We start from the raw sequence: 16,919 nt of genomic DNA on the forward strand, positions 1-16,919 counted from the left end.
TGGGGGGCAGACAAAAGGCATTATACTGTACAGTACTGTATTGTACTGTGGTTGGGAAGTGTCCCTGGCTTACCCCACACAGGCACAGCCTGCTGCAGGCAAGCACGCTAGGAAGCAGCAGAGGCAGCTTCTCCGGAGAACAGGCTCGGATTTTGCTGGGAATGCTCCAGGCCTGCCTCTTCCTGTCCCTGCTCCACTCCAGGCCCACCTCTTCCCACCCCCACTCCACCTCCTCTCTGAAGCACGCCACATCCCTCCCTCCCTCCCCCCACAAAGTCCTAAGTGCTTCCCCGCTCCTGCCCCTCCCTCCCAGAAAGTCCTAAGCGCAAAGTGCTGGGACGGAGAGGGAGGAACAGGGAAGCACCACGTCTCCACTGCTCCCCCTCCCTCCCAGAAAATGCTAAGCACCGCTTAACAGCTGTTCGTCGGTGCTTAGGACTTTCTGGGAGGGAGGGGGAGGATCAGAGACATGGCTCTTCCCCGCTCCTGCCCCTCCCTCCCAGAAAGTCCTAAGCGCCGCCAAGCAGTTGTTTGGCGGTGGGGGAAGCGCTGGGAGGGAGTGGGAGGAGGTGGAGAAGCGGAACTTGTGCAATTCTCCCTTGTAAAGTTGCTGCTTTTCCACAGAATCTTACAAGCAGGCAGCCAAATGACATTATAAGGGATCATTGCACAACTTTAAACGAGCATGTTCCCTAAGGGTATGTCTTCACTACCCGCTGGATTGGCGGGTAGCAATCGATTTCTCAGAGTTCGATATATCGTGTCTCATCTAGATGCGATATATCGAACCCCGAACGCGCTCCCGTCGACTCCGGAACTCCACCGGAGCGAGTAGCAGTAGCGGAGTTGACGCGGACGTCGATCCTGCGCAGTGAGGACGGGTAAATAATTCGAGCTAAGGTACTTTGACTTCAGCTATGCTATTCACGTAGCTGAAGTTGCGTACCTTAGATCGACCCCCCCCCCCCAGTGTAGACCAGGCCTAATTGAGCAGGGACATAACATTGAAACAACATTAAGTGGGACAATGTTAAATGAGGAGTTACTGTATGTTATGCAGTTTCAAAACAAAGTCTGCAGCATGTTTAAAATTTAGGGACAGTATACAAGAAATTTAACTTAATATTGGATTAAATAAAAGAAGGAACACTAGTTATATTTATTTTTGTATTTAATTCAATTAAAAACTTAATTTTAAAATGAGTGTAGTGCCTTCGTGTTATTTTTCATTGTTAATTACCAAGTTACTTTTTTAAATAAGACTAGATTTTTGTGGGAGGGGCAGAATCTTTGCATACCTGATACTACTTTAGCAATTTGCATACTCGGCTTCCTTGCTTACATTTCCTTTAGAATTACATAAACCAATTTTATTACAGGAGAGATGGTAATATCACCATTAAGTACCTCAGGCATGTCACAACAGAGAAAAGATTGTCAAGATGTTGTATCTCGCTTCCTGAGAGTGGAGAAGTCTCCAAATTCTGCTTTTGTGGCTATTAAGTTAAAGCAGACTCCTAAAAAAGAGAGAACTGTACTGGAAGAGAAGATGGAAATGAGTAATCAGTTAGTAATGCCAGAAAAGCATGCAACTGAGATGAGAGTGGGAGCTAAAAGGCTTGTGAAGACTCCAAAGCAAAAGATGGAACCTGTCGAGGCTCTCTCGGGCGTCAAAAGGCTCTTGAGGACTCCAAAGCAAAAGATGGAACCCGTCGAGGCTCTCTCGGGCGTCAAAAGGCTCTTGAGGACTCCAAAGCAAAAGACCGAACCCGCCGAGGCTCTCTCGGGCGTCAAAAGGCTCTTGAGGACTCCAAAGCAAAAGACCGAACCCGCCGAGGCTCTCTCGGGCGTCAAAAGGCTCTTGAGGACTCCAAAGCAAAAGACCGAACCTGTTGAGGCTCTCTCGGGCGTCAAAAGGCTCTTGAGGACTCCAAAGCAAAAGACCGAACCCGTCGAGGCTCTCTCGGGCATCAAAAGGCTCTTGAGGACTCCGGAGCAGAAGATGGAACCTCTTACAGATGAAATTGCCTTAAAAAGATTACTAACGACTCCAGCACAAAAAAAGCAAATAGTAAATGATCTGGTGGGAGTTTCTTTTATGAAGAGAACACAAAAGCAGAAATGTCAGCCAGTAGAAGACATGATAGGGATCAGCCATATGAAAACATCTAAGCAGAAAATCCAATCAGAAGATATGGTAGGAATCAAAAGGCTATTGAAGACATCAAATGAAAGAGTTGAACCAGTAGAAGACATGTTTGGTATCAGCAGACTACTGAGGACACCAAGGGAAAAATATCTACCGGTTGATGACTTTGTGGGACTGCAAAAGCTTATGGCTGAGCCTAAACAAAAATATTCAAATTCTGAAGTGGATTATGCTGGTGTTAAAGACATTTTTGATACACCAAAGGAAATTAAGGTAAAATATCTTATGTTATTTTGATAATTTTAATTTTAGTCAAATTCATGAATGTTAAGACTAGAGGATACCATAAGATGATCTATACTGTCTTCTTGGCTATAAAATGTCATCCAGTTTATCCCTGTGTTGAGCTCAATAACTTATTTGGCTGATGCATGTGTTCCAAAAATAATGCTAAATAAGTTATTGAGCACAACACAGGTGCAGTGGTGCATTCTCCATCTCTTGATATCTTCTAATTAAGAATCCATCACTTCCCTTGGTAGCTTGTGCCCATGGTTGTTAATTGCTTTCATTATTAAAATTTATGCATTATTTCTAACTTGGATTTGTCTGGCTTCAGCTTCCAGCCACTGGTGATTCTTATGTCTTTCTTTGCTAGATTAGAGTTCTTGAGTACTTGAAATTTTCTTTCTGAGAACGTACTGTAATCAAATTGGCTTTCAACCATTTTTGATAAACTAAGCAGATTGAGCTTTTTTAATCTCTCACTTCACCCTTTCCAATTTTTTAACATTTTAAAAACATGGACATCAAAATTGTATGTGGTTTCCCAGTACGTGTCTCACCAATGCTTTCTACAGAGGTAAGATCATTTCCCAACTCTTGCTCACTATTCCCCTGTTCATATGTTTAAGGATCACAGTAGCCCTTTTTGCCACAGTGTACTGAGAACGCATGTTGTTTTGCCTTTCCTCTCTGACCTCCTAAATCCTTTTCAGAATTACTGCTTTCCATGATACAATCCCCCCATTCTGTCGATACGGCCTGCATTGCTTGTTTCCTAGATGTGTAAAACTTTCCATTTGGCTGCATTAAAACATATTGTGTTTGAATGGGACCAGTTTACCAGGTGATCAAGACCACTCTCTATGATGTCAACCCTGTCCTGCTCGTTATTTATCACTCAGTCAGTCTGTGTCATATGTAAGTTTTGTCAGCAATGATTTTATATTTAATTCTAGATCATTGATGAAAATGTTGAATTAACATCAGGCCTATCACCAATCCCTGCAGAATCCTGCTATAAATACCCCCATTTGCTAACGATTGTCTCCATTGACCACTACTTTTATTTTTTTTTTAAAGATCTGTCAGCTGGTTCTTATTCTATTTTATGTGCTTTTTTGATATTGTATAGTGCTATTTTTTTAATCACAATGTTGAGTGATACTAAGTCAAAAATGCCTTACAAAATTCTTAAGTATCTAAACAATTACCTTTCTCAACCAAACTTGTAATCTCAAAAGTGGATTAAATCAGGTTTATTTGACAAGATCTGTTCTCCATAAAATCATGTTTACTGGAATTAGTTGTATTTCTATCCTTTAATTCTTTATCAGTTGAATCTCATTTCAGTTTTTCAGTTATTTTGCCTGGGTTTGATGTAAGGCTAACCAGCCTATAGTTACCTGGGTCATCCCGCCTGTCCTTTTTAAATATTGGCACATGACCACTCTTCTGGACTTATGGCATTTCCCTGCTATTTCAAGATTTATTAACAATTATCACGAGCAGGCCAGAGATCTTCTCAGCTAGCCTTCTAGGGCTCTTTGAGTGCAAGTTACCAGAGCCTGCCAATTTAAAAATATTTAGTCATAGCAGATGTTTTTTAACATCCTCCTTAGTTAGTAATGGGCTGGAAAGTAGCTCATCATCCTCATGTGATTAAAAGTATATTTTCCTGCTTCTTTTCAAATATAGAACAGAAATGTTAATACTTCCTGCCTTTTTTGCATCATTAACTGTTTTAACATCTCCTTCTAGTAGGAGGTCTATACCATTATTAGCATTTCTTTTCTTCTTAATGTACTTAAAATCTCCTTCTTGTCCTTAGCCCTGACAGCCACAGATTTATTGATTACTATTTAATTTTGTTAGGTCAAAGTTACGGATCTCATGCAAGAAAATAATTCTCCTCATATTGATCCTAAAAGTGAACATGGTAAGTACAGATGTAAGCATTTTTAACGCTATAATTTATAATGTATCTTAAATATGTGTGTTTTTGGAAATGCCAGATTACACAGAAAATATTTAATTTAGTTTGTGCAGTGATAATTTTGAATGCTTGCTGCTGGGAATTGGAATTTATGAATGTAGTATGCTGATAGTAACATCTGTAGATCCACCAGCATGAAAATCTTGCTGTTAAACTTCACTTAAAATTAAATCTCTTTTGAAAGACTTCCAAAAGCATATTATTCCGTTAACACTATGTTGGTTCAGAACTGAGTTGAAGGTAAGAATACTATCTATTGAATCACCCTACACTGTCTTGTGCATTTAGCTGTTATTTGTACTAAATACAGCGGTACCCTTTCCTTAATGCAGGATCAACTTTCACATTTCGTGACTTTTTTGGTTTAATATTGCCTTAATGTAGATTTTGCTAAATATATACAAATGAGATTAACAGGATTTTGTGCTGTGTATCATTGGGATACCAGGTCACCTTTCTTCCAGCTCAGCCTTCTCTTCCTAGTTATGGATTCTCCTCTCTGACTCTTTGCAGCTAACTCTCATCAATTTGGGCTGGTCAGAGAGTTGAAAAGTTCTCTCTAGCTGAGAAAACATGTCCCAGAATTAACCTCCCAGCCTCACCGTCAGGGGCAGCTCCAGGCACCAGTGTGCCTAGGGCAGCAAGCCATGGGGGGCACTTTGCCGGTCGCCGTGAGGGCGGCAAGCAGGTTGCCTTCGGCGGCATGCCTGCGGATGATCCGCTGGTCCCGCAGCTTCGGCACAGCTTCCGCAGGTGTACCGCCGAATCCGCGGGACCGGGGACCTCCCGCAGGCAAGCCGCCGAAGGCAGCCTGCCTGCCATGCTTGGGGCTGCAAAATACCTAGAGCCACCCCTGCTCACCATTTTTAAAAGCCAGTTCTAACACCTCTTCTGTCCTGATAGAGAATATCCACTGCTGCAACCAGCCTCCCTGCAGACCACCTGGAATAACTGGATTCTTACAGCCCAAGCACCCTCTTTAGTATACCAATTGTCCTTCCAGAGCACAGTAATTAAATGTTAAGGACTTCTTTTGATTTTTCTGTGTGGGAGAATCCTTCCACCAGTGTGTGGTATATGACAATGTCATTGTCAGCCAATGGCTGATTTAATGCATGAGAGTTAGAATTTTATACATAAAATCCATAAAAACAATCAGAATTCATAAGTTGTACAGAGACAGATTCCCCAAATCATCATAGTAACCGTAATTATATCCTTTATCACTGGTTATTAAACAGTCATGAAATAATCATATCTAAAGTATCAGATGTATTCAAGTTTCTCTCATTCTAAAATATCCGTAGCCCAACCAATAAAATAACATTTGTTTCCTTTTACTGTGTAATCAAAAAGCATTCATTGTTGAATCTGTAGAAGTCACTCAGATATCTTATTTAGAATATTAAATATACGTTAACTTACCATTTTAATAGAATCAAATAGTCCTACCCTAAGCTTAGAGGTAATTTTGATCAGGCATGTTGTGCAGTTATTTTACTAATTTTATTCTTGATCCTTTTGTTCTGTGTTTTTAATAAAAATGTTACTTGTTTTAGAATCCAGAGGAAATTATGAAAGAGAACTGAAGCGAGAGAAAAAAATGGAAGATTCACTTGAAAAAACATCACTCCCATTTGTGAGATCAAGGAATAGAAACATTAAAAATGAACAAGAATTGCAAGAAAGCCTTGAACATGCATGTATTTCACCTGAGTCAGAAATTGTGAAAAATATAGAAAATATTGAAAAAGAAAAAATGAGTGATGTCTCTCAGACAGAGAGCCATAATCTCTCAAATTCAGTAATCTCTCTTTTACTTACCAAAATGGATCCAGTTCAAGAACCAGCTGTGCAACTGCAAAGAGAATTAAACCAATATTTGAAAGATAGTGATGATAAAGAATTGCTTTTTGAAAATCCTGTTGCTCCACAATTAAATCTTATCCAGGAATCTATCGATTTGTCCAGTAAAGACAAAAAATCTACAAGGGCAAAACAGCAGAAAATAGAAATAAAAGAGAACCCCTCGTCACTAAGAGAATGTGAAGAAAATCTAAAGAAGAATGTAAATTTACTAGAATTACCAGTTCTGATGAAAGAGAGGATTGAAAACCAGAAGGAAGAGGCTGTTGCTTTCACTTCTGTAGTTAAAAATCTAGGAAGAAATGAGAGAACCAATCAGTGTATGCAAGAAGAAATTATTTCAAAAATTCATGTTCACAAACAACTTGACAAAAATAAGGAAGCTGTTTCCTCAGGAGAAATAAATGGAACTTTTCATAGCTCCAGAAGAGGTAAAAGGAGTCTTGAGTCTCATGATAAAGATTCTTTAATGCTACAAAGAGAAACTAAAAGTATGAAACAGAATTTGCAGACTGTGCATCAATCTGTCACAAATCATATTTTAATAATGGAAAATGATCAAAGTCTGAAGACAGCAAATGTATCTAGTAGCAGTAAAAATGTAAACGGGCACCCTCTACAAACAGGGCTTATAGCACCTGAGGATAAGTCTGATCAAGATAGTGTAAAATATAATGAAAAGGTGGCTCTGTCAGTTAGGAAGAGGTCTACAGGGGAGAAAAAATTAGAAATGCTAGAATCATTAGTTCCAGCTAAAAGAACCAGAAGAGGGAAAACGGAAGATAACAAACAGGGATTTACAGAGGAACATGATGCAAAAGAAAAACCCCAAAGACAGACAACAAGGAACCCTTGTAGAGCAGAAACAGAAAAGTGCATACAAACAGATAAAAAGGATTTTGCCAACAGTATCATTGAGGCTGCTGCAGTAAAAGAATCTGAAATCAATAAACCAGCCCTTGAAATTATGGTATCAGAAATGAAAGGAAGAAAATCTTTGAGAGTAAAATCTAGAAAGCAATTAGAGGAAACAAAGAACGTAAGTACAGAGATGGGACCTGAAAATGTAAGACGTGTCCAGGAAACCAAGAAAACATCAAAAGAAACTGTAGTTAAAACACATAAATCTATAAAAAATGAGACAAAAGCATCTCAGGGAAACAAGGAAGCAGAAACAGCTCAAAGCTTAAAGTTAAAGAAGTCACATTTTGAAAACACAAATGAACCACCACTTGATGTTCATAGCTTGCAAGCAAACAGGAATTCAATAAAAAAAACTAATCAAACACATGGAAATAAGAGAGGTCAAAAAGGTATATTGGACATTAAGGAAGGTGAATTTGCCAAAAATGAAAAAATGATACCACAGAATATATCAGAAACTGAACCAGAGACAATTTCTACAAAAGACTCCCTAGGATCTCTACAGACAGTTCAAAGTTCCAAAACCAAGGAAGCCCCAAACAATCCAACTGCTGCAATGGTATACGGTCCTAAAGATGATGAGAGAACTGTTCTTAGACGTGGAAAGAGGATAAGGAAAGGTGATGGCAAACAGGAAGCATCTGAAACCAAACAAATTGAGATTTTAGAAAATAATCCTACAGAAGCAAATGAAAATATACCAAGAAGAGACAGAGGGAAAAAAGTTCATTTTGAACTTGAGGAAGCCAGTTCTGCTTCTCTCAGAGGAAAACAAATTTTACCTGAAGGTAATGATAAAGACCAAAATGAGACTTCAGAAAACATTCCTTCTCAAGCAAATGAAAATCTCTCAAGAAGAGGCAGAAGGAAAGAGGTTGATCTCTCACCACATGCAGTTAGTTCCACTTCTCTTGGAGAAAAATACGGCTTGCCAGAAAGTGATGCCAAAAAAGAAGCTACTAAAAAAGACCAAGATGCAGCTTTGGAATCTACTGCTTCCCCAACGAAAGAGAATACATCTAGAAGAGGCAGAAGGAAACAGGTTGATCATAAAGTGCTGGCAGCTAATTCCACTTTTGGAGGAAAATTCAGCTTGCCAGGAGATAGCGGTAAAGAAGAGATGTCAGAAGATGAAAATGTGCCATTGGAAGCTATTGTTTCACCTACAAAAGAGAAGCTATCAAGAAGGGGCAGAAGGAACCAAGTTTCTCTCTCATCTCAGGCAGCTAGTTGCACTTCTCTCAGAGGAAAAAGTAGCTTGACAGAAAATGGTGGTAAAGAGAAGGTCCCTAAAGACCAAAATGTGTCTTTGGGAAATACAACCGAGGTAAAAGCTAATCCACCAAGAAAGGGCAGAAGGAAACAGGTTGAGGTCACAACACAGGCAGCTAGTTCCATTTCTCTCCGAGGAAAAAGCAGCTTGCCAGAAAATGATGGTAAAGAGAAGGTCCCTAAAGAAGACCAAAATGTGCCTTTGGGAAATACTAGTGAGGCAAAAGCTAATCCACCAAGAAAGGGCAGAAGGAAACAGGTTGAGGTCACAACACAGGCAGCTAGTTCCATTTCTCTCCGAGGAAAAAGCAGCTTGCCAGAAAATGATGGTAAAGAGAAGGTCCCTAAAGAAGACCAAAATGTGCCTTTGGGAAATACTACTGAGGCAAAAGCTAATCCACCAAGAAAGGGCAGAAGGAAACAGGTTGAGGTCACAACACAGGCAGCTAGTTCCACTTCTCTCCGAGGAAAAAGCAGCTTGCCAGAAAATGATGGTAAAGAGAAGGTCCCTAAAGAAGACCAAAATGTGCCTTTGGGAAATACTACTGAGGCAAAAGCTAATTCACCAAGAAAGGGCAGAAGGAAACAGGTTGAGCTTACAACACAGGCAGCTAGTTCCACTTCTCTCCGAGGAAAAAGCAGCTTGCCAGAAAATGATGGTAAAGAGAAGGTCCCTAAAGAAGACCAAAATGTGCCTTTGGGAAATACTACTGAGGCAAAAGCTAATTCACCAAGAAAGGGCAGAAGGAAACAGGTTGAGGTCACAACACAGGCAGCTAGTTCCACTTCTCTCCGAGGAAAAAGCAGCTTGCCAGAGAGGGTTCCTAAAGAAGGCCAAAATGTGCCTTTGGAAAATATTACTTCCCAGGCATCAAAAAGGGGCAGAAGGAAACAGGCTGATCTCACAACACAGGCAGCTACTTCCTTTTCTCTCCGAGGAAAAAGCAGCTTGCCAGAAAATGATGGTAAAGAGGAGGTTCCAAAAGAAGACCAAAATGTGCCTTTGGGAAATATTACTTCCCAGGCATCAAAAAGGGGCAGAAGGAAACAGGTTGATCTCACATCACAGGCAGCTAGTTCCACCCCTCTCCGAGGAAAAAGCAGCTTGCCAGAAAATGATGGTAAAGAGAAGGTCCCTAAAGAAGACCAAAATGTGCCTTTGGGAAATACAACCGAGGCAAAAGCTAATCCACCAAGAAAGGGCAGAAGGAAACAGGTTGATCTCGCATCTCAAGCAGCTAGTTCCACTTCTCTCAGGGGAAAACGCCACTTGCCAGAGGATGAAAAGGCAGCCAAAAAATTAAAATCAGGTATGGCAATGATTTATTTTCAGTTACCTAACATAATTGTTTAATTTTTGAAGGTGGGTGAATGCACACTATTGCATGTTTTAGATAAGAAAGTTTATCCTTGATCTTGCATGTAACTTAATGTTGTGAATAAAAGTGATAAAATTTACATTACTTTAGATCCCAGTACTTCAGATTTACAGTAACAAAGGTGCTAGGTGCTATACAAACATGTACTAAGTATCCCTGAGGCAACAAACTTTTAAGATTGAAGTACTCAAAATTTTTCGTATTATGAATCACCTTCCCCTCAATCTATTTGCAATTGTACAACATCTCTGTTGCAATTACAACAATTGTTAACATGAAAAAATATTAGGAAAATATTTAGATAACTTGTTTTCAATGTGATAGTTGTCAATTGTAAAAGATCACCGTCTTTTTCACCTTCATTTAATCTTCTCCACTTATGTATGTTCCTTCTCATCCTTCTCTGCCTGGTCCCCTCTTCCCCTGCATATGCTCTTTTGCTGTCTGATCCTCCAATCCCATGCTCATGCTACCCTCTCCCTTTTTTCCCTTTACATTTGCCCTTTTGTCTTGTTCCTTTTTCTCATTCTTTTCTCCTGCCGTCTGGTTCCCTTGCTTGCTTCCTGCTCCTGCTATACAGACTTGCTTTGGTGGCTGATCTTCTGCTGCACTAGGTACCTGATTCCTTTCTTGCCGTTCTTCTGGACAGTGTTCTTCTGCTGGAGGTCATCTTTCCACCAAGCAACTTTTGACGGTAGCTACCATCTCTGGTGCCATTAGTGACTTTTTTCTGGGATCAGCACCTGTTTCCTCTGGTTTCGAGATTCCTATGCAGGTGTCTAGTCTTTTCTTTACAATGAAGAGCCTGACCTGCCTCTCTTTGTGGACCCAAAACCACTGCTGTATATTCTAATGCAGGGTTTTCCTTGCTTTAATATTTTTATTGGGTGTCTTTTTTTAACTCGTATGTAAAAACTAAAAAAATCACTAAAATAAAATATCAAATTGGGTTTATGGTATAACTTTGGGACTAATACTGGACAAAGACCCCAAGAATCAAGTGCAGCCAGTTATTTTGGTTGGAACCTTAGCCTTTAGCCTGTAGGCTTAAACCTACAAGGCAGCAGGAATGTTGGCAGCATGCTTACTGAATGGTGGCCTGCATTCACCATGTCACAGCACTATCTTTGGACATTTATGGTGATTTATGAATGTCATCTGCTGCTCCACCATAGCCTTTTAGTACAATCATCAAATTGTCCATGACTGCTTATTCAACAGGCTTCCCTGCATATATCACAGCTAACCACAGTATCTGAAGTCCATTTGTACAGAATGGACTACCATGGTTGCAAAATGCCACATAAGAAAAATAATTAGGTTTAGTGCACTTATTAATGTTAATCTGGTTTCAGAAATAGCTGTGAGCCTTCAGGGATCTATTTTAAAGGATGCTGGTTGTGCAGAAGTGCAGCTTTCATAACTGGTTTCTTGTATTCCTGGGTATTGTCTCTGGGATATATTTATTAGGGATATTTTTCTTTAAAACAGCATAGCTGAAGATTTGAATTTCAGCTCAAAAGTTTGATTTATTATCCAAATTTACAATTAATATATATATATATTTTTTTACAAACAGAGTGTGGTGAAAGTATAACTCTGCAGAAAGAAACAAGAAACAAAACTAAAGGAGAACTTGGCAAAGGTGGTATAAGCATGATTCAGAGTGCTGGAGGAACAGAAAGGAAAACAAGAACAAGTGCAAGAACAAGAAAATAACCTTAATAGTTGTAGAGCCAGTTTTGAATTTTTTTCAGAATTTGATTTTGCAGTTTTTTTACATACTTAGATTTCATAGAGTTGTAAAGCATTCCATGAATTTAGGTATAATGGAGATATGTTGATATGTTTATCTGTTTATATAAGTAGAAGAGAGACCTCTTTTAATGGCATAATTCAGCCAAATATATTTGCTTTCCAAACTGTTGTGAGCTTGTGCAAAAAAACTTTCTGTGCCAACACTGATTTCTCCTTTCATTGATGATCATTTCAGCAGTATGGAAGTTGTATTACTTTGCTGAATCTGCCCATATGTAATTGTACGTTCTTATCTAGTTAGCTTAATTTTGGGATACTGAAGTTTTTATTTTTTCATGAAAGTTCTGTAAATATCCTTTTAAAAAAGTCTACAGGTTTTTATTGGCAAAACTATTATGTGAGAATTCTGATTTAACAGCTTAAATTGACTACTGCAAAAAATGCAAATAGATTTTTCTAAGAGTTAATAAATTTTGTAAATGTTAATTAGATGTGTGATTTTATTTTGTGATTTAAGCATACTTTTAGTTATAAGTATATTAGGAAAACTCAAGGTTTATGTATCATTACTATTTTTTCTCACAAGCACAGTGTCAATGTTATTCCCCCATTCCTCTAAATGACCCAGCAGGTTTATGGAAGCATGTCTTGTATATGGTGGGTCTCCTAGAATATTGGTTGTCCCCTAGTTTGTGGGGGAAGACTGCTGTTTGCTCTGCAGCAGGTCCAATTGTACATGATTGCTAACACCAGACAGCCTGCAGAACTAAATGGACAAAGAGTGGGCATCTTAAAGCAATGGGGCTGCTCTTTCCCCAACTCCTCCTTTTCAAAGGAGTGTTGTTCTGTTTTTTGTATGCAGTTAATTTAACATCATCCAAGTGTTTTCAGCATCCAAGCACCATGTAGATATGTACACACTAACTAAAGACTATTATTCTTCTTCGAGTGATTGCTCATGTGTATTCCACAGTAGGTGTGCATGCACGCCATGTACACTGATGCTGGAGGTTTATCCCTTAGCAGTACCCGTACTGGGGGAGCATCGCTGCAACCCCTGGAGTGGTGCCTCTATATTGCGCTATAAGGGGAGCCGCGCATTCCCCCCACCCTCAGTTCCTTCTTGCCGCCGGTGAAGGTAGTCGGAACGTCTTGCTCCAGGCTTGCTGCAGCTTCTCTAGTTGACCTTAGTGGTACAGTTACTTTTAGTAGTTTTTCAAGTAGTTAGAGTGGGTTCGGGGCATGCCTCGTGCCCCAGGCTTCAAGTCGTGTGACTCATGTCGCTGTTCTATGCCCAGCAGTGAGCCGCACGCTGAGTGTCTTCGCTGCTTGGGCGAAATTCACGTGAGTGAGCGCTGCAAGATCTCCAGGTCATTCAAGCCGCAGATTAAGAAGGAGAGGGACATCAGGCTTCGCGCTCTCCTGATGGATTCGGCGCTGGCCCCTACCCTGGCATGCCAAGCGGACTCGGCGCCCAGCACCGCGTCTTCGGTGTGTAGTGAAGTCCCCTCCACTAGCCGGCACCGCTCCCCTTCCAAAAAGCAAGGGAAGACTTCCATCTCACAGCAGCGCCGAGAAAAGGAGAGGAGTGAGGCTGGTCCCGAGCCGGACAGCCCTCAATCCCCCCGGGCCCTAGGCCTCCGACTCATGTTGAGCGGAGCAGCCCAGTTCCATCCACGCGTGCCTCCCCTGTGGAGAGGATGCCGTTGTTGCCGGAGGCTGCACAGGTCGCACAAGACATCTTGAGTTTATCGATACCTGGGGCAACCGCCAGTGTCGGTCGTGAGGCAGGCCGTCACTGAGTGCTCATCAGACCTCTCCAGCACGGCGCAGCTCCTGCTCCGAGGACTGCTTCTTACCTCGTTCCATGTGGTCTTCTCACGGCTCATGCCGGCTCTCTACACCAGTCAGGTTGACCGGCTCGCCGCTCGAACGGGAATCTTGAGGCCCCTCCACACTATGCAGTGACGGTCTCAGGCACCATGACAAGCGCTGCAGCACTCTTCCTCACATCGCAGCTACCGCAGCCAGTCCTGATGCCATCAACGTCGACACTCTCACTCGAGTTCCCGCTCTGCTAGGCATCGCACTCTGGACTCCTCTTACAATTCACCGGCACCATAACATCGTAGCTCCTGGTGCTGGGATGAGTACTGGAGCAGCACTTCGGACAGGTACTGGTCCTCGGTGTCGAGGTCCCGATCCTGCGGAAGGCATCGTTGTAGGCACCGTTGCTCTCGCCGCTCCTATGAGACTGTGCGCTCGACAGTGACCTCAGCATCAGCAACTAGCCACCCATCACCAGGTCGTGCAGCTCAGCCGGAACAGACGGCAACACTGGACCCACAAATCGGTCAGTGGCAAGGGGCACCGTGGCAAGGACAGTGGTGTCAATGGGCACCGTGGCCACAGATGCCCGCCCAGACGGGAACCCGCTCAGTGCCCGGAGCATCCCAGACGCCTTCGCCTCCTCTTCTCAGCAGAGGGACAAGTCAACAGGTCCCAAGTTGCTGGCCCCGCACCTGGACTCCGACCTGGGGACCTACCTCCCGAAACTCTTGGCTCTGCACCAGATGATGCCATTATGGCACCGCCACCCATTCCACAGGAGGACTTCAGGGCTCATCAAGACCTCCTTAAGAAGGTGGCCTCCAACCTCCAGCTCCAGACTGAAGAGACGGAGGGCCTATCGGACTCCCTTTTCAATGTGCTGTTGTCCTCGGCACCGGGCCGTGTAGCCCTGCCTCTCCACTAGGGAGTAGCAAACATTTCCGCGACCTTGTGGCAAACTCCTGCTTCCTTGGCCCCCATTTCCAAAAAGGCAGAGAGGAAGTACTTTGTGCCGGCTAAGGACCATGAGTGCCTATATTCCCACCCAGCCCCTAACTCTCTGGTCGTGGAATCGGTAAATCACCAAGAACGACACTGCCAGCCTGCACCCACCCCCAAGGATAAAGATGCCAGGAGATTGGATACTTTTGACAGGAAAGTTTATTCTTTGGCAAGCTTCCAGCTCAGGGTGGCCAATCAGGTCCTACTGAGCCGGTATGACTAACTTATGAGGGTCCCTACCAAAGTTTGAACCTCTCCTCCGTGAGCGGGACAAAAAGGATTTCAAGGCTCCGGTAGAGGAAGGGGCAGCAGTGGCAAAAGCAACCCTCCAGGCGATGTCGGACGCAGCTGATACGGCAGCCCACTCGATGGCTTCTGCCATTTCCATGCGCAGGGAGTCATGGCTCCTCCTGTCTGGGCTGTCGGCGGAGGCCCAGTCCCTCATGCAGGACCGGTCCTTTGACGGGAAAGCGCTGTTTGCGGACCAGCGGATGTCCGTCTGCACATGATGAAGGATTCCCGAACCGCCTTGCAAACCTCGGGTCTCTACATCCTGCCGGCTAAGGACAAGCCCAGGTTGCAAACTTCGGCTCTACCCGCACAGAGCAGATAGGAGGCCGAGAGACCAGAGGCGTCGGTCTCAACATCAGTCCCACTCTGCTTTCAGCATGCACCTCGTGGGAAGGTAGTCAGAGTCCTTACAGACAACACTGCTGCAATGTACTACATCAGGGGTTCTCAGACTTTTGTACTGGTGACCCCTTTCACACAGCAAGCTTTAGAGTGTGACCCCCCCATATACATTAAAAACACTTCTTTATATGTTTAACACCATTATAAATGCTGGAGGCAAAGCAGGGTTTGGGGTGGAGGCTGACAGCTCACGACCCCCCATATAATAACCTCAGAACCCCCAGTTTGAGAACACCTATACTACATCAACAGGCAAGGTGGGACTTGTTCCTCGGCCCTGTGCCTGGAAGCCCTGAGCCTATGGGAATTCTGTATAGCCCACAATATCTCCCTGCGAGCCTTCCACGTACCCGGCGTCTGCAGTGTGTGAGCTGATCGCCTCAGCAGGGTTTTCTCCCACCAGTACGAGTGGTCGCTCTACTCGGAGGTCATCCACCAGCTCTTCCAAGAGTGAGGAGTTCCCCTGGTCGACCTCTTTGCAACTGACCAGAACTGGCGCTGTCTCCAGTTCTGCTCCAGGGGAGGAGTGGGGAAGGGGGCGATCTCAGACGCCTTCCTCCTGCAGTGGTCAGGCCAGCTTTTCTATGCCTTCCCACCTTTTCCCCTGATCGGCAAGGTCCTGCAAAAAGTAAAAACAGACAGGACGTGGGTTATCCTCATAGCCCCAGACTAGGCCCGACAACACTGGTACGGGAGCCTCCTGCACCTCCTAGCGCCTCCCCCCCCGCAGAGGCTACCGCTTTGCCTGGACCTCTTCTATCCCAACCTAGCCGCGCTCCACCTGACAGCGTGGTTGCTCAGTGGTTAGATGAGGAGGAGGGGAGGTGTTCAGAGGACATCAAACGAGTCCTGCTGGAAAGTAGAAAGCCATCCACACAGCGGACGTACCTGGCAAAGTGGTCCAGATTCTCTAGATGGGCGGCGGAGCGGGGAACCTCCCCATCGTCTGCACTGCTCCAGATTATCCTTGATTATCTCCTGTCCCTTAGGACCCAAGGACTAGCTCCTGCCTCTGTCAGGGTACTTTTGGCTTCCATATTGGCCTTCCATCCGCTGGTGCAGGGCCAATCGGTGTTTTCTCACACTATGACCTCCCGCTTTCTAAGAGGCCTGGACCGTTCATTCCCATATGCTAGGTCCCCCGTTCCACAATGGGACCTAAACCTAGTGTTATCCCGTCTCACGGGACCTCCCTTTGAACCTTTGGCCACGTGTTCCTGGTCTCACTTGTCATGGAAAGTAGCATTCCTTGTAGCTATCACATCAGCCCGATGTGTCTTGGAGCTCAGGGCCTTGACCTCGGAACCCTCATATACAGTCTTCCAAAAGGACAAGGTCCAGCTTCGCCCTCATTCCTCTTGAAGGTGGTCTCCGCCTGCCATGTGGAACAGGACATTTTCCTCCCAGTGCTCTGTCCTAAGCCCCGTTCCTCCAATGAGGAATGTTGCCTTCACATGCTTGATGTGCATAAGGCACTGGTCTTCTACCTGGACCAGACCAAGCTGTTCTGGAAATCCTCACAGCTGTTCGTTGCATCGGCCGAGCGTATGGGGGGCAACCAATTTCCACCCAGCGCCTTTCCCGTTGGATCACCTCGTGCATACGCATGTACTATGACCTGGCGAGGGTTCCTCCACCACCAATCGTCGGGGCGCACTCAACGAGAGCTCAGGCCTCGTTGGCTGCCTATGTAGCCCACGTCCCGATCCAGGACATCTGTAGGTCTGCCACGTGGTCCTCTGTCCATACATTTTCTTCACATTATGTG

General features: G+C 43.8%; 1 protein-coding gene across 5 annotated transcripts in view; it reads left to right on the forward strand.

Moving 5' to 3' along the window:
• The window catches only part of MKI67 (marker of proliferation Ki-67), a 44,414-nt gene extending 32,302 nt beyond the window's left edge, over positions 1-12,112 (forward strand). For all 5 annotated transcript variants that reach the window (XM_039482079.1, XM_039482075.1, XM_039482077.1 and 2 more), the window contains 4 exons: positions 1,380-2,422; positions 4,307-4,370; positions 5,987-9,799; positions 11,448-12,112. In XM_039482079.1, the coding sequence (XP_039338013.1) occupies positions 1,380-2,422; positions 4,307-4,370; positions 5,987-9,799; positions 11,448-11,587 (5,060 nt within the window). In that variant the 3' untranslated portion in view covers positions 11,588-12,112. The remainder of the gene's footprint in view (positions 1-1,379; positions 2,423-4,306; positions 4,371-5,986; positions 9,800-11,447) is intronic.
• The last annotated feature ends 4,807 nt before the right edge of the window (positions 12,113-16,919 follow it).

Source organism: Mauremys reevesii, linkage group 7, assembly GCF_016161935.1.
Source record: "Mauremys reevesii isolate NIE-2019 linkage group 7, ASM1616193v1, whole genome shotgun sequence".
Classification (NCBI taxonomy): domain Eukaryota; kingdom Metazoa; phylum Chordata; order Testudines; family Geoemydidae; genus Mauremys; species Mauremys reevesii.